At 44.4% G+C, this 17447-nt stretch overlaps 2 protein-coding genes across 6 annotated transcripts in view; both read left to right on the top strand.

Annotated features, from left to right (window-relative positions):
• Window positions 1–4461, top strand: part of slc8a3 (solute carrier family 8 member 3) — a 39222-nt gene extending 34761 nt beyond the window's left edge. For all 4 annotated transcript variants that reach the window (XM_052086540.1, XM_052086541.1, XM_052086542.1 and 1 more), the window contains 4 exons: window positions 397–521; window positions 879–978; window positions 2442–2711; window positions 3739–4461. In XM_052086540.1, coding sequence (XP_051942500.1) covers window positions 397–521; window positions 879–978; window positions 2442–2711; window positions 3739–4115 — 872 coding nt within the window. In that variant the 3' untranslated portion in view covers window positions 4116–4461. The remainder of the gene's footprint in view (window positions 1–396; window positions 522–878; window positions 979–2441; window positions 2712–3738) is intronic.
• Window positions 4462–7112: 2651 nt separating this feature from the next.
• On the top strand, window positions 7113–16266 carry map3k9 (mitogen-activated protein kinase kinase kinase 9). Of its 2 annotated transcripts, none has more exons than XM_052086538.1 (11): window positions 7113–7494; window positions 8564–8977; window positions 9847–10027; window positions 11207–11355; window positions 12172–12347; window positions 12418–12658; window positions 13539–13661; window positions 13913–14045; window positions 14125–14237; window positions 14890–15513; window positions 15853–16266. In XM_052086538.1, the coding sequence occupies exons 1-11, from the start codon at window positions 7113–7115 to the stop codon at window positions 16194–16196; spliced, it is 2880 nt and encodes a 959-aa protein (XP_051942498.1). In that variant the 3' UTR covers window positions 16197–16266. The 2 variants fall into 2 exon arrangements, with proteins under 2 accessions (XP_051942498.1, XP_051942499.1); XM_052086539.1 differs by lacking the exon at window positions 7113–7494 and adding an exon at window positions 7631–8216.
• Window positions 16267–17447: the final 1181 nt, after the last annotated feature.

Here is a 17447-nt window from a genome sequence, read left to right on the forward strand (position 1 = left end):
GAAGATTGTCTTTGCAGTCGACGGAAGCACTACCCCGTGGAAAAATCAACGGCGATCGCTCCGCAAATCGCACTTAAAGATCCTCGTCGAACTTTTATTGATTACATATGCAAATACTGTATGTACAGTCCATCCACAATAATCTTAATTCCTCACCATCAATTTCATGAATTAAATACAGTGAAACTCCTCTACAACGAAATCTACATGGGCGAAAATACCCCCTAGTGTGAAAAAAAATGTTCATGCATGAAAGACATTCACTCCTTTCTGCTCCCCCGACAACGAAAAGTTGCCCCCCCCCCTCCCATAGCTTATTTAAGAGAGCCTTCCTCCCTTTAGTAGCTTATCCACGATATGCTCCCTTTTCAAACGTTTTTCTCTCTGTCTGTGCAGACGTACCGGACAGGAAGTTGACGTCGGACGAGGAGGAAGCCAAGCGCATCGCCGAAATGGGCAAGCCATTTCTGGGCGAGCACGCCAAGTTGGAGGTCATCATCGAGGAATCCTACGAGTTTAAGGTGTGGGGGGGGGGGGGAGAAGGGAATGCATCAACGACTTTAAAAACATCCGGCCTCCGTCCGTTCATGTGCTTACCTTGCAGTGGAAGTCAAAAGTATCGTTTGTGTTGAAGGTTAAGTTTGAGAGGGATGGAGGTTTTTCTGCATCAAATCTTTTTCTAACACCAACTTTTTCGACCTCTCTTTGCTCCCTCGTTTTCCAAGCGATTCAAACCATTCGTCTTTAAGATACAGCTGCTTTGAGTTTCACATGTATCTTTCGAAGTCACTGCACTCTGATGCAGCTTTGAAGAAGGAAATTCAAGGGGAGGCTGCCACCATGTGGTCACTGTGGTGCATCTGCTGTTGTTGTGACAGAGCACCGTGGACAAGCTGATCAAAAAGACCAACCTGGCTATGGTGGTGGGCACCAATTCGTGGAGAGAACAGTTCATGGAGGCCATCACCGTCAGCGCAGGTAATCCTTTTTAAACTCATTTTTTTCAACATGTTTTAAATCTCTTTTTATCGGACAACCAAGCATTTGAAATATTTTAAAATGTAAGTTAATCGCTACTTTGAATTTTTCTTCCTCTTGTTTTTATATTTTATTTAATTTATACAATCTGTTCTTAATGGGTCTTACATATTCCAATGCATGTCACATCTTCTACTTCTTTTTTAAATGTAATCTTTTTTGAAACCTCTCGTATCTTGTGCAACGGTGTCGCATATAGTTTCCTTGAATTGGGAAATGATACCTATTCTGATGCATCAAAACATCTCATCTCTGCTTGAAATGTATGCATGAGAATTTGAGGGGAAGAGAATCCACATTTGTTGCGCCCGCTCTCGGACAGCAGAGCGCTCGCAGGGGTGGGGGTGGGTGGGAAGCGAAAATTCATTCATCTGATGATGCATAGCGGCGGCGGCGGCAACAGAAACGGCATCGGATCGTCTCTCTTGCCATGAAATATTCAAGCCAGCGGCGCTCTGCGGGATTTTTTTTTACAGGCTGGAAAACGCACGCTGCTCTTCCTTGGGCTGACACTTTGAATAAGCGCTCGGCTTGCTTGCTCGGGCTTCTTGCACCTAACGACGTCCCGAGGTGACACTTTTCACTAGGAGATTGCGACGAGTGACAAGACAAAAGTCTTTGGACAATGCTAACCTTGATGTTTTAATGAGCTGTAGCATCGATGCACTTTGAGTGGACTTTTAATTCATTACAAAAGTATTAGTTTCATTTTGGGCGCGGGGAAGAGTGTATTCAAGTGTCTGAAATGAGGCTTCCAAATCATGAAAAACCTCTCAACTGTCCATCAAGCACCATGACTACAACCTGGAAAATGAAAGCTATTTTTTTTTTAGCATCTTTCTTACGCCTACACATCCGTACATGTTTGAGCTTCAAAAATACTTTTATATCCACTTGGAGCCTCCGGTGGCTTGAATCGACGAAGGACTTTCCACATCGTGTTAAAAGACGCTAGCCAGCAGCTAGCACACGAGCTAACCGCTTTTAGCTAATAATACTAGTCATGTAACTCACAATGTCACTGGTCCGCCGCCACTAAAATATCACATGAACCAATCTTGATGTATATATAATTTTGTTTTCCTAATGAAGGTGGCTCCATCGTCAAATTAGATACTAAGTCCATTTGTTTCGACGAAGGACTTTCCACATCGTGTTAAAAGACGCTAGCCAGCAGCTAGCACACGAGCTAACCGCTTTTGGCTAATAATACTAGGCATGTAACTCACAATGGCACTGGTCCGCCGCCACTAAAATATCACATCAACCAATCTTGATATATATAATTTTGTTTTCCTAATGAAGGTGGCTCCATCGTCAAATTGGATCTAAGTCCATTTGTTTCCTTATCTCCTCCCCGTTGTCCTTTCTATTCCCACCCTTTTCTCATCGCACATTTCCAGACGAGGACGAGGATGACGCGGGCGAGGAGCGTCTGCCGTCGTGCTTCGACTACGTCATGCACTTCCTGACCGTGTTCTGGAAGGTTCTGTTCGCCTGCGTGCCACCCACCTACTACCTGAACGGTTGGGCGTGCTTCGTGGTGTCCATCGTCATCATCGGCCTGCTCACCGCCATCATCGGCGACCTAGCGTCGCACTTTGGCTGCACCATCGGCCTCAAGGACTCGGTCACCGCCGTCGTCTTTGTGGCACTTGGGACCTCCGTGCCAGGTCAGGATACGTGCACGACATGGACATATTGTCCGACCCCTATCTGTCTCTTCGCAGGTGGGTCAAAAATAACCCAATATGGGTGAAAAGGGGACCAACCCAACTATTGGAGTTATTGATTTAACCCCAAAAAGATGGGTTGAAATGAATAAACATGTAAAACAACAGTGGGTTGTTTTCTGAGTAATTTTTGGGGTCGCTTGAATGACCCCAAAAATGCATCTCCCTTTTTGACACAATGTATTTTATTTAGTTATTTATTTTTACTGACTTTGGAGTCTAGCTATCTATGTACACTAAAAACAGTTGAGTCAAAAATGACTTGAAATTAACTCTATATACGTGACAAAAAGGGACCAACTTTTGGATTTAATCATTGAACCCCAAAGGTTGGGTCAAAATGAATAAATCCATGAAACAATCTGTCTAGCTAGCTGGCTAGCTAACTAGTTAGATAGCCAGCAAATAAAGACAAATGCACCATGATTTGAAAATGACATTCTATGACACTGCGATGTCGAATTAGACTAGATATCGTTGATATAGAAGCTAGCTGGATATCTAACTAGCTAGATAGCCAGCTATCTAGCTAGCTAGTTAGATAGCCAGCTATCTCTGCCAGCTATCTATCTAGCTAGCTAGTTAGATATCCAGCTAGCTTCTATATCAACGATATCTAGTCTAATATAGAAGCTAGCTGGATATCTAACTAGCTAGATAGCCAGCTATCTAGTTAGCTAGTTAGATAGCCAGCTATCTCTGCCAGCTATCTATTTAGCTAGCTAGTCTAATTCGACATCGCAGTGTCATAGAATGTAATTTTCAAATCATGGTGAATTTGTCTTTATTAAGTGGACACCGACCCATAAGACCAAAAACATTTATTATATCATAAATCTGACATTGTGATTGCTTGCGTTTGTTCAAAAATACATGAAAAGAGGACCTTGAAAAAAAAGGGATAATAAATAATGAAAACAAATCGTTGCTACAATATTTTTCCAAAATTGTCCTTCTCGGTCCACAGACACGTTCGCCAGCAAGGTGGCGGCGGTGCAGGACACGTACGCCGACGCCTCCATCGGCAACGTGACCGGCAGCAACGCCGTCAACGTGTTCCTCGGCATCGGCCTGGCGTGGTCGGTGGCCGCTATCTACTGGCATAACAAGGGAAAGCCCTTCGTGGTGGAAGCCGGCTCGCTGGCTTTCTCCGTCACGCTCTTCACCATCTTCGCCTTCCTGGCCGTCACGGCGCTGCTGTACCGACGGCGGGCGCATATCGGGGGCGAGCTGGGCGGGCCCCGCGGGTACAGACTGGCCACGTCGGGCTTCTTCTTCAGCCTGTGGTTCCTCTACATCCTCTTCTCCAGCCTGGAGGCCTACTGTCATATAGAAGGCTTTTAGATGGACAGGAATTCATCTGAGAAGGACCACGAGAGGCACGGTATGACTTCCAACCACGCCCTTGTCTCTCACGCCAGCCCCCCGCCCACACACACACACACACTTCAAGCCCTTCCGCTGGGCTTACACGGAAGGTGGTGCTGCCCACCCTGCGCAGACCTCCCGGGGGATTGCCCAGAAGATGCCAAGGAACGGGGTCCAGCATTCCACCAGAAAGGAGGTAACTGCAGTCTTACACCTCTGGAGAAAATCTATTTTTCTCAACACCATGACCTGGAGCAACACTTTTTTTAAAGAAAAGTATTTTGGCGATAAAACTGCAAAAAAAAAAAAAAAAATAGCAAAACCAGATGCAGAAGGGAGTCGGAGTTTATTTTTATTTATCTTTTTTGTGCTGCAGAAGTTACAACCACAGACAGTTATGGAACACGACTTCCATATTATCTCTATATCAGTATAAAAATATGATAGATTTAATGATTTTCTGTATATTTTCACCATTCAAGTGCGCTCATGCAAGGAACTAGGGATGCGATTCCATACCGGAACGATGTCTTGACCTTTTTAAGAATCACACCTATTTTAGTCATGAGTGGACTCATCTCCGTCTCACGCCAACTTTCACACCTTTTTCAATCAAAAAGAAGAAGAATGAAAGAAGTGTTGCCAGCAGAGATACAGAGGATACATTCAGAAAGGTATTTTTCTAATGTTTCCTTCGATTGCACTTTGCTGTAGACTTCGATGTATGGAGCACTTTGCAAGCAAGAACAATTGATGTGAAAATGGCCCCCTTTAAAAAAAAAAAGGAACAAATATTTTTTAAAAGCTGCATTCTTTTTTCTGCCACTTGGGGTCAGTAAACGACCCGAAAAAAACAAGACGATGGTGATTTGATCATTCCATGCAAAGTAACGAAAGGACTATTTCAACAAATTATTATTTAATCAACATTTTGTGAATACTATTTTATTTAGTTATAGAAAGAGAACATACCTAAATATCTTTAATTAGTTTAAATTATTTTTCATTGTATTTTCTGATTACAGAAAGTGTGGAAAGTAGCTTCACTTTCGTAATAAAACCACCACTACTTAGCCAGTACCTTGCCATTTATTTTTTTATAAAGTTAGCAGTAAGTTACCATTCATTAAAAAAATGGTTACATACAGTATTTTTATTTATTTTTTAAGTCTGTAAGGTAACACTGAACATCACAATATAACCAAAAACTTGCCAATTATTTTATCTTATTATAAAAAGTGTGGACGGTAAAGTCACAACAGTAATCACACCACTACTTAACCAGTACCTTAATATTTCATACTTTTAATATGAATATTATTTAATGGTATCACTTTTTTTTCATATTATGAAAAATGTAAAAAGTAACATCACTGCTGCTTATCCACTGCCTTCCCATTTTGATTCCCAGCTTCTACGTAGAGCTCAATTGCTGAATACTGATTGACGCCAATTTAAACCACTCACCAAGACAGAATTTGTTGAATATACAGTGGAACCTCCAAAGTGGAACATGTCCAAATCATTTATAAATTCAAGGAAGAAAAGAAAACCCTCCTAAGCTGTCCACAAATCATTTCTTAAGTCTACAGATGTTGTTAGTGACATTTTAGGTGTCATATGCTGTGTAATAAAGGGTGATATGGCCTGAAAATATGTTTCTTCTCATAAATCGGATTCCCGATTCAAATTGATTTGTTCTTTTTTTGCTCAATGATACAGTTATGCGTTTGGACACTCCCCATCAACAAAGGGAACCGCCCCCCCACCAGCAAAAAAAAAGCAAAACCAGAGAAGTCCAGACTTTGAAGATTCCACTGTAAACAGAAGATAGAATACAAGTGCGGGGACACTATTTAGCCCCTGAGGATGTTTTTTGTGTCTTTCTTCCTCTTCAATCGGAAATGCTACTGTACATACATGAAACAAAGTTCACGCACTTCTTGAAGTCACATTTGATCTCTTTTTTGTTAATTGTTTCTATGTCACTGAAACCGATAACATTGACGCTTTTTTTCCTCTCTGCCTTGACTTATTTGTGTTTTTTAAATCTGTGCCAGGATATATCGTGGATTTTTTTTAAAGTTAAAAAAAATCAGTCACGTGACTTTCTAGGGCCCTCATTGGACTTTGTGGGTGTTTCACTTTTATGGTCTTTTGTAAAAAGGGACAATGTTTGGCGCGGGTTGGGGTATGTTTTAATAGTTTTCCCAGGATTGCCATGAGATGTCAAATTTCAAACCGTCCAAAAAAATATCAATTTTCCAACGTGTTTTTTGAGATTCTGTGTTTTCTTTTGAGCTCTACTGTGGAATAAAATCAGCTTTCTGGTTCACAAGAAACAAGCAAATCATCTTCTTTTTCTTCATTATTTTATGACCGATCATATTTTTGTCAGTGACATTTTCATGTTTTTTATGCAAATCGTCAAGTGTGAAATTTAACAACCAATTAAAACTTGAGCTATTTGCCTGTTTCCCAACATGTGTTGTATTATATCATAATTCAGCTAATTTACATCATGCCACTAATGGTTAAATCAAATTTTATACATCAAACTTAAATAAAAATCGACTTCAATTCAAATAAATTGTCATAGTGATGCAAACGTCTGTGAAACTAATGGAAAAAATGAATGTGACTTTCTTTTTGTTTGGACATCCGATGTGACGTCATGTCTTAGGGCGGGTGCTGACCGGCTTCCCGACGCGCACCAATAGGAGGCCAGGATAGTTTCGCGTGTTGACGCAGCCGACGGCGGCTCTCCGCAAGCGACGATTGTGACTTTTTGTGTTTTTTGATGCTTAGTTAGGAGACACAATAATGATGACGTGTTTTACCCACAATGCATCTCAGACGCGCGATCTGAAGCGCGCGCGCGGGATTAACCGCGATTTAAGTTAGCTAGCTAGCTGCCAGGTGAATGCGCCTGCCCCTGCCGCTGGGCTCCGGGCCGCCCCATGGACCACCTCCATGGATGTCCCCCCCAAAGCGGCTTCGGCGGAGCACAGGTCGAGCCCCGGGCCGGGTGTCCCGTCCTCGGATGAACCAGATATTTTCCGCTGGCCCACGCCGGAAGAGGAGGATGAGGAAAAGGGCGTCGAGCCGGAGACTGCACCTGCCGGCTGCTGGACGGCCGTGTTCGACTACGAGGCGACGGCGGATGACGAGCTGAATCTCCGCCGTGGGGACCTCGTGGAGGTGCTGTCCAAGGATTCGCTGGTGTCCGGGGACGAGGGTTGGTGGACCGGCGTGGTGGCCGACCGGGTGGGCATTTTCCCCTGCAACTATGTCAGCAGGGGCGTTCCAGAGAAGAGGCGGGCCGCCTCGTCGCAGGAAGTGACACCTTTGCACCGTGAGTACTCCATTGTGCTTTGCCATCGATTAAAATGTTGATAACAACGACAAATGTTCCAAATAATGATATATAGAGCATCTCAACGTTAGTGATCGATACGACTGTAACGAAATGGATACATTTACTTTCCATGACACTTTTTTAAAAGGAGAAATTCGTGCCCAATGACATTACACGTCATACCATCAAATAGTAATGACATGATTAAATAAAATTAAGAAAATATGAATTATGTTGCCGCCCGCTTTAGCCACCTAGGGGCGGTATAAGACAAATAAAGTGTTGATATACTGTAGACGTCAGACGTCAATTTCGGATCCTTTCAGAGGATAAAGAATACCGTGAGTGCTGTTTATGTGAGTTAGTGACAGGGACCTGCCTCGAATCACACAAATTTGGAAATAGTAAACACCCCTCACTCCAAAAATGTATATAATTGCCTGTATTTATATTTAAACCTAAAATATAGCCTAAAGTACAGTATACCCCAAAACTTGAATACCGTTTGAAACGTGGTCTAAACTTATGATGTATAGACGATTTGATTTAATATAAAGTAAATGCTCCAGAAATGCCAAGACAATAACAAGGCCTAGATGTGGCCATGGCTTGTTTGGCCTGATGTGTTTCTCCTCTGCTGGCCTACTTTTGCGCACCACCTGAAATATTCATGAGCGTCTACTGGAGGAGGAGGGCGTCCCCCTGGGAGCGTAACCAAGGTTGGAAACGTTTCATGGGCATTCGGGGGATTTATTGGAATTTATCGGATTATAATAAACAAATAATTACATTTATATATATTTTTTGCCTGTGTGTTGCAAGTGCCCCCAAAATTGTGATGTTAAGATAACGTAAGGCCCTTGTCTATGGGCAATGGGGGTGGGGGAGGGGGGGGGGGGTGGAGCTATTTTGAATTGATGTTGAAAATTTTCAGTTTAATTTCCCTTCATTTTAATCCCCAACCAATTTCAACAATTCCCATGGAATTTTTAAAATTTGAAACCTAAGCGCGACTGTATTTGTAATTGACGTTTTTGTAACAGTTGTTGATTTCCTCCATCCTCAGTCCTGGAGATCGACTTCTCTGAGCTAACCCTGGAGGAGATCATTGGCGTGGGTGGCTTCGGAAAGGTGTACCGTGCGGTGTGGCGCGGCGCCGAGGTAGCGGTGAAGGCGGCGCGGCAGGACCCCGACGAGGACGAAGAGCAGACGTTGGCCAGCGTGCGGCAGGAGGCCAAGCTCTTCGCCATGCTGGAGCACGCCAACGTTATGGCACTGCTGGGCGTTTGCCTAAACCTGCCCAATCTGTGCCTGGTGATGGAGTATGCCCGTGGCGGCGCCCTCAACCGGGTGCTGGCAGGCAAACGTGTGCCGCCCTGTGCCCTGGTGGACTGGGCGGTGCAGGTCGCCCGAGGAATGCGCTACCTGCATGACCAGGCCATCGTCACAATCATTCACAGAGACCTCAAATCCAGCAACGGTAGGAAATTAGAACACACCCCCTAATTTCATTTCATGTGCTGTTTTTCCCAACAGTTATTGAGTCACGGCAGATATTTAGAAAAATCATGAATCCATGTTACATCAATGAGTTGGATTAACCCATAATGGATAGGTTCCTCTAAAAATAACAGCAAATCACAAACCGCAAAAAAATGGATGTTTATGCGACACTGACATAATAACGATTAAAAAAAAAGTTAATTTTAATCGATAGACTCGCCTGGATGCCGACCCAATGAGAATGATCGAAAATGTGGCATCTTGGGAGCAAGGAACCAAAGTAAGGGGGGTGAAGATTCATTTTGTCAGGCGATAGTCTTGTCCGAAACGATGGTCCTCAGTCGGAAAAGGGTGGAGCGCCCTCTCCTGGTCGGGGAGGAGATCTTGGCCCCAAGTGGAGGAGTTGAAGTATCTTGGGGGGTCTTGTTCACGAGGGAGGGCAGGAAAGAACGGGAGACCGACAGGCGGATCCGTGCGGCGTCTGCTGCGATGCGGACTTTGTATCCGTGTGTCGTGGTAAAGAAGCACCTGAGTCAAAAGGCGAAGCTCTCAATTTAGCGGTCCATTCCGAACGCAGCTTGTATCTCACCACTTCTTGTTTGTTTGTTCTCTGCTCTTCTACTCCGAACCTCGTTCTCCCACAAAATCTCCTTCTATCCATTTTTCACCCTCCATATTTGTGTTTCCCGCTTCATTTTACAATTGATTTGATTTGATTTTATTTTATTATGATTATTTTAAAATCGGAATCCCCCTTGCTTTCGCCGACATGCGCAAACCCACCCAATATCCAAACCCCCCCCCCCCACCGCGTCATACCTCTCCAACCCCCCCACACCCCCTCAGTCCTCATCCTGGAGAGGCTCGAGAAGGATGACCTGAGCAACAAGACATTGAAGATCACAGACTTTGGGCTGGCGCGCGAGTGGCAGCGCACCACCAAGATGAGCGCGGCGGGCACCTACGCGTGGATGGCGCCCGAAGTCATCCGCTCTTCCATTTTCTCCAAGGGTAGCGACGTGTGGAGGTGGGCAAAAGAGCCAGGGGGGGGGGGGGCGGTTTCAAAAGCACGTGAGAAAAACGTCTACAAAACGTCCCGAGAAATAGTTTGGCGGGGGGACGGGGATTTTTATTGATATATATGTATATATATATATATATATATATAATGTATATGCACTCAAAGATTATCATTGATGTGTTCAGATTATGGATTATTATTGTTTTTTTTTTTTGTTTTTTTATTGTTGGTGCGAGTGCAATACCATTTTCCAAAATGGAACGCGTTTTTACCCAACTGGCCAACCATCTTACAGTCATTGATCCCCCCCCCCCAATATAAAAAGAAAAATAGAAACGTCAATAGTAAAATTTTCAGACTTTGTTCAATCATTAGATTTCAATTCCTCATTCATTTTTTTTTAATGTGTTATTTTGGCCTGGTGGGCAAGTGATTAGCGCGTTGACCTCACAGTGCAGAGGTCGTGTGTTCAATTCCGGCCTTCCTGTGTGGAGTTTGCATGTTCTCCCCCTTGCTTGTGTGGGTTTTCCCCGGGTATTCCAGTTTTTTCATTCATTCCAAGAAGCAATTATATTTGTGTCTAAGTGTACTTTCTCAGCAGGCTCATGAAAAATAGAAAATGTTCCCATCGTGTGGGCGTCTTGTGGCCACCGTGTCTCTTCCTTGTGTCGGCTCTGTTAAAATTCAGTGATCCGTCGGCGGAATTGTGCACGGGAGGGCGACGGCCCGGTTCCCCTTGGAGGAAAAATTGTGTTCACGCCGAGCAACTTCACGGTTGGATAGCCAGCACTTCCGGGAGGGGGGACCGAACAGCCCAAAAAAAGACGGCTAGTTCTCAATTATTGTACAAACAGTATATCGTTTTATACTCTGTTTTGTTTTGTTTTGTTTTTGTTCAATCCACGTCCATGGATGTGTGTGTGCATGTGTCGGTGTGTCTCTTCCAATACACAAAAGTATTTGTCGCATGTGTGAACGTTTACAGTGACATCGTCATCCTCCCTGAAATACGAACAAAGCGCAAATCTGATTGGCAGGCGGTGCAAAGTTTGAGTCGTTGACAGCCGTCGAGTGGGCGTGTCGAATCGGTTCCGATCACCTTTACGATCTGCCGCCATCAAAGCTGCAAAATGACTTTTCTGAACTGTGTGTCATGAAATCTGCTTGTGGATTTTGCTCTTCCAGTTACGGGGTGCTGCTGTGGGAGTTGCTGACGGGAGAAGTGCCGTTCCGGGGCATCGACGGACTGGCGGTGGCTTACGGAGTGGCCATGAACAAGCTGGCCTTACCCATCCCCTCCACATGTCCCGAACCGTTTGCGCGCCTCATGGAAGGTGAGATGCGGGTCGCGTTCGGCCAGTTTGACTTTTTGAAATTTAATAGGCATGTCTGTCATGAGAAGACCCACAAAACAATCTCAAGACAAATGCCTCAAAAAGATATTCCGTTTTGTTTTGAAGCATTTTGGCTCAGGATGTCCTTTAGAATTGAAAAAGAAAATTCAGCCCCCTAAATTCTGTTTCACTTAGCGCTGTGAAATTTGGTTGGCATGACTATCAGGAGTACTAGACCCCACAAAATTGTCTCAAGAAGCCCGAGGCAGTCTTTCTTTGCTGATCTGTAGCACCCTCTTGAATGAAAATTGAAAATTCAAACCCCAGCGTCAGTTTCATTGACCGTAGCACCGAGAAATTTGTTTGCCATGTGTGCTACACATAGACCCACAAAAAAAGAAGCCATGTCTGAAAAATGACACGGGAGCTTTGCCATTTTAGTTTGAAGTGGTCATTGTGGATCTGTAGCATCTTCCACAATCGCCCTGCGAGACAATTTCACTTCATAATGTGAAATATTTGGCGGCGTGTTTATCATGAGTAGATCCACAAAAACGCCTGTCTGTAAATACACATGGAGTCTGCCATTTTGCTGTATCGTACCTATTTTGGCCCAGTAGCGTCCTCTTGAATTCAAAATAAAATTCAACCCCCAAAATCCAGTTTCACTTTGCATCATGCCATACCAATAGACGCATGGGGTCGTCAGCCATTTTACTTTGAAGAGGCCATTTTGTTTTTTGCCGCTTAGGGTAAGACACGACCACCCGGTTGTGTTGGTTATCTCTCGCTGTGATGTAATCGTCACTATCGCAGGGTGCTGGAGCTCGGACCCTCACTCCCGGCCGCACTTTGCCAACATTCTGGACCGGCTGACCACCATTGAAGAGTCGGGATTCTTCGAGATGCCGGCCGAGTCCTTTTGCTCCCTGCAGGACGACTGGAAGCTGGAGATACAAGAGATGTTTGACCAGTTGCGGACCAAGGAGAAGGTAGGAAGTGGTTGGGGGTACCTAATGACATGTCCCCTGTGATTCAAAGGCAACGTTCCTTTGGCATTAGGAGCTCCGTTCGTGGGAGGAGGAGCTGACGCGGGCGGCGCTGCAGCAGAAGTGCCAGGAGGAGGCGCTGCGGCGGCGCGAGCAGGAGCTGGCTGAGCGGGAGATCCACATTCTGGAACGCGAGCTCAACATTATCATCCATCAGCTGTATCGCGACAAGCCGCACGTAGAGCGTCGCCAGGGCAAGTTCCGGCGCCACCGCCTGAAAATCAAGGATGGCAACAGGATAAGCCTACCGCAAGGTATATTTTGGTTGGCGTGTCCATCATTCGTAGACCTACAAAAAAATAGGCAGCGAAGCCACAAAGGCTACCATTTTGGTATGGCGGTTTGATGTTTAAAAATAAAACTCAGCTCCCATTGCCAGTTTCACTTTGGAACACTAAATTTGGTAGATATGTTCGCCATGAGTGAGTGGACCCACAAAAAAAAGTCTCAAGCAGCCGTGCCCAAGGCGGAAGTCTGCCATTTTGGTTACAAATGGTCCCTTTTGTTTGTTAGCACCCTTTATAATGTTCCAAATTCAGCACCAAAAGCCAGTTTTACTTAGAAACATGAAATTTGGTAGATATGTTCGCCATTAGTGAGTGGACCCACAAAAAAAAGTCTCAAGCAGCCGTGCCCAAGGCGGAAGTCTGCCATTTTGGTTACAAATGGTAATTTTTGTTTGTTAGCACCCCGTATAATGTTCCAAATTCAGCACCAAAAGCCAGTTTTGCTTAGAAACATGAAATTTGGTAGATATGTTCGCCATGAGTGAGTGGACCCACAAAAAAAAAGTCTCAAGCAGCCGTGACCAAGGCGGAAGTCTGCCTTTTTGGTTACAAATGGTCATTTTTGTTTGTTAGCACCCTTTATAATGTTCCAAATTCAGCACCAAAAGCCAGTTTTGCTTAGAAACATGAAATTTTGTAGACATGACTGTCATGATTAGACTCTCAAAAAAGTCTCAAGCAGGCAAGCCTAATTACAGCCCGGATATCTTTCAAAGATGAACTACTGAGGAGATTTTGTCCAATTGGAACCACACACACACCCGACAGACGAGAAATGCTGAATTGTGTAAATAAAAGCACTTCCTGTTTTTTGTTTGTTGTTGTTTTTGTTGGTTTTCTTTTTTAGATTTCCAGCACAAGATTACTGTGCAGGCATCACCGTCACATGACCGCCGTAGGAGTTTGCTCAGCAGTGGCTCCAGCCCTCCCAGCAGCCCCCCGCTGCTCCCTCGCCTCCGAGCCATCCAACGTATGATCTTAATACACACAAATCATCCTTTATATATATACTGCATGTCATCCTGGACGCTCAAGTACATCACTGGGCGTCATTTTAGCCATTCCTTAAAGAAAAAAATGAAATGGTGAGAAACAGTTTGGCACTGCAGCTCCATATTTGAGTACGACACGCCGTATTTCTCAGACCACAAGTCACATTTTGTTTCACTTTGACTGGCCCTGCGATTTATACTCGGGTCCCATTTGTATATACTGTACTAGTCAACCCGCGGGAGGGTTGCTGCGGCGGCTGGGCTCGCGGCGCGGGCGAAGAGGAGGTCGAAAGGAGGGGCTCCAGGAAGAAAGGCAGGACGCGAGTGTGCGGACCGCACCGGGAGCACAGCGCCGACGCCAGGTGACCGCACAGCAGCCGGTCTTCATTAAACGCATCATAGTATCCAGCGCTATGCTAATGCTAACGTGACTGCCGACAGCGTGAGGCCCGCCGCCGAGGGCGGCCGCCAGCGTTCTTGCAGCGCCCCCAACTTGCGGCGTTCCCCCAGACTCAGCCCCGCTGTGCCGGGAGTGGCCAGCCTCCTGGAGCTCGGTAGGTGCTGCTCCGTCACATTTTCGCATTCACGACCGTCATGCAAGTGTAAAAATATGTTGGCCCCGCTGGCCCCATACCGGTATTTAAAAATAATTGTTTTGTTTTGGTCTACTTTTAAAATAAATATATATTTTTACATGGATATCAAGTTTAGTCTTTTAAAAATATATTAACAGCCTTAAAATAAATGCAATTCTTAATTTTTAATGAACACAAGAAAAACAATTGTGATTTCATTTTTTTCTGTCATTAAAATAAATATATATTTTTACATGGATATCAAGTTTAGTCTTTTTCTAAAAATATTTTAACAGCCTTAAAATAAATGCAATTCTTAATTTTTAATGAACACAAGAAAAATAATTGATTTTATTTTTTTCTGTCATTAAAAAAAATGTAAAAAAATTTTTTTTGCTTAGCCAGTTTTCAAAAAAAAATCTTAATACATATTCGTCAAGTAATGTCTATTTTATATAAAATGAAATATAATCTGATTCCTTTCATTATTTTGTGTGTAATTATTGCTTTCCTTAAATGTATTTAAAATACTTTTTAAATGCTTGTTCTTCATTTTCTATTATTGTATATATATAAAATTTATGTTAAGAATATTTTCAAATGAATGCAAACATTGATTTCAACCTTCTAGAAAATGAAGACTGCTGCTTCGTGAGCGCCTCAGAAGCAGGCCCAGCTCAGACGTACCTGCGCCCGCCCGACCTAGAAGTGGACCAATCAGCAGCCGGCGGGGATCCCTTTGCGGACGTCCACGTTCCGGGAGCGACGCCGAGCCGTAAGAGCCCCGGCGGAGGTCGGCGCACGGACCTGGTACTTCTGGGCTGCGGCGCTCTGCTAGCGGCGGCCGGGCTCGGTTCCAACTTGCTGACGCAGGCTCGGCCGGAGGAGGGCGTCAAATCGCGCCGGGACGCTTTCTTCCATGTGCACAGACTCTTCCGCCGCGACAGTCCACTTCGAATCCCACCATCCTTCCCGTCCCCGGACCGCGACTCTTCCACGCGCTCGCTGCTGCGCTCCGATAGCGACGAGCCGCCCGCGCGACGCCACTGCAACGCTCTGGTCAACACCCACCTAGAGAGCTTCAAGCGCAACCCACGCCAGTCGCTCACGCCCACGCACGTACCCTGCGCATCGAGTGGCGCCGGCCCACGCGGCGCGAGCCTGCGACGCACGCCGTCCGACGGCGCCATCAGGAGGAGCTGCCCGCAGAACAACCTGGAACCTTTGCCGGAGCAAACCATCTTGGAGAACATAGGTAAGAGCAACATTTAGCTCATTCTAATTACATTTATTTTACCCATTAATTAATTGATTAATTAATTGATTAATTGAGACCTTATTTTTCATTCAAAATTTTCCAAATTCCAAAGATTACGGTAGTCCTCACAGTTATATTTGCCTTTTTTTTACTTTTTTTTTTTTTTTAATGACCAAATTAGTCATTGAATCATTTTCATTTTATGCTCGTTCATTTTGTTGATTGCCAATTTTAAAATAATGTCCTGTTTTTGATTAATGGATTAATCCACATAAATCCCCTCTAATTAAAACCAGACCGTTAGCTTCATCAGTCTTTTCATCCCACTACCCCTAGGGGGCACCTCGGCCGTCCCTCGCCTTCCGGACCCCAATGTGGTATTTCCCCCCACCCCTCGCCGCCGCTCCGCCCCCGAGCGGCCCAAAACCTTGGACATCCTGGCGCGGCCTCGGCCCTCGGCGCGGCCCCGTTGCGACGCCTTTCGCCCGGAGGCTCGGGGCCGCGTCGACTCTCCGGCGGCGCACACCTCCAGCACGGAGACGCCGCCTACCGCGGAGGAGGCATCCGCGCCTTACTCCACCTACAGGGGGCGCAACCTGATGGACACGCAGGACGAGGGGCAGTGCCGCGATGGCACTGTGCCGCTGTGCAGCAAAGACTCGGTGGGATGCTTTCACTGACCCCACCCCCCCATCATTCACTCATGCCCTACTCCCAAATCACAATAAGCACTACCATCACCGTCACCCCCCCCCCCCCCCCAAAAAGCACCTTGAATGTACGCACATTGGATTTGTGTGTTTTAGTCAATTGACAATTGACGAATGCACCATTTACATTAAAGCAGCAGCAGCTTGTTTCCGATCCAAAATGAAAGGGAACATCCAATACGTAGCGATTTATTCAAATTCTTAATCTTATTCTGCGTCGTGTATCATCCACGGAGATCAAATGAGGAGTGTTTAAATGCATGTTGGTTCATCATTGATCACGTTTGCCTTCATTCGTGACCCGATTCACTGCAGCCTAAGCAGTACGAATGAATGCATTCATGGTTTTAAACCCATCTATTCATTATTTTGCTCTCAGGTATTTATTTTGTCATTGATTTGTTTATTTATTCAGTCACTCATTAATTATATACTTATTGCAATACCTCAAATGGAAAATGACTGAAAGTTTGATTGATTTAAATACAGTCGACCACTGTGCCGCCCTTTAAAACAATCAAAGAAACTAACATTAAAAATCTTTTTTTAAACCGTTTTTAATGGAGTCTCCCCCCCAAAAAAGCCAATGTTTTCAATGTAATAATAATAATATAGTTAATCCAATCATAATTTAAAAAATATGAATATTAAAATCTGGACTTTACAATTATAATTTTAAAATATTTGTTTTACAACTACATGCACTTTAAAATCTTTTTTTTTTTTTTTTTTGCAAGGAAAAAACTGTGTCTCATGCTCCATTTTTTTGCTGTTGTCTTCATTTCACCCAGTTCGCCGATTACTATTCACTACTTTTTTTTCTTTTTTTTTTTAACTTGAATTCCTACTACAAAGTCGCACGTAACGCAAAGTCAACATGAGATCCTCTTGCTGCTATGTGACTCACTACGCGTGTGTGTGTGTGTGTCCAAGTGAGCTGATGTACGAAGCGAAACAAAGGTGCCAAGAGAAAGTGGAGTGTGACACCATTAAAACCGAGTTCAACTCATTTCACTATTGTTGTTTCCTTTCTCTTATTTTTTCACTCAGGAAAAAAAAAAACGTAATTTTTTGAGATACCAACTTGCATACGAAAGAATTGCTGAGTCAAAAATTGGACAGAGCTGCTACTTTTCTGAGTTTTGTGTGAAACAACCCAATTTTTGAGACAAAACAACCAAATTGACCCATGTTGTGGGTCGGTCCTATTTTTGATTCAAA

The sequence above is a fragment of the Hippocampus zosterae genome, chromosome 14, assembly GCF_025434085.1.
Source record: "Hippocampus zosterae strain Florida chromosome 14, ASM2543408v3, whole genome shotgun sequence".
NCBI classification, from domain to species: domain Eukaryota; kingdom Metazoa; phylum Chordata; class Actinopteri; order Syngnathiformes; family Syngnathidae; genus Hippocampus; species Hippocampus zosterae.

Coding starts and splice junctions, on each gene's coding strand:
- map3k9 (XM_052086538.1), top strand. CDS start 7,113: ATGGATGTCCCCCCCAAAGCGGCTTCGGCGGAGCACAGGTCGAGCCCC. Junction 8,978..9,846: donor AGACCTCAAATCCAGCAACG/GTAGGAAATTAG, acceptor ACACCCCCTCAG/TCCTCATCCTGGAGAGGCTC. Junction 10,028..11,206: donor AAGGGTAGCGACGTGTGGAG/GTGGGCAAAAGA, acceptor TTGCTCTTCCAG/TTACGGGGTGCTGCTGTGGG.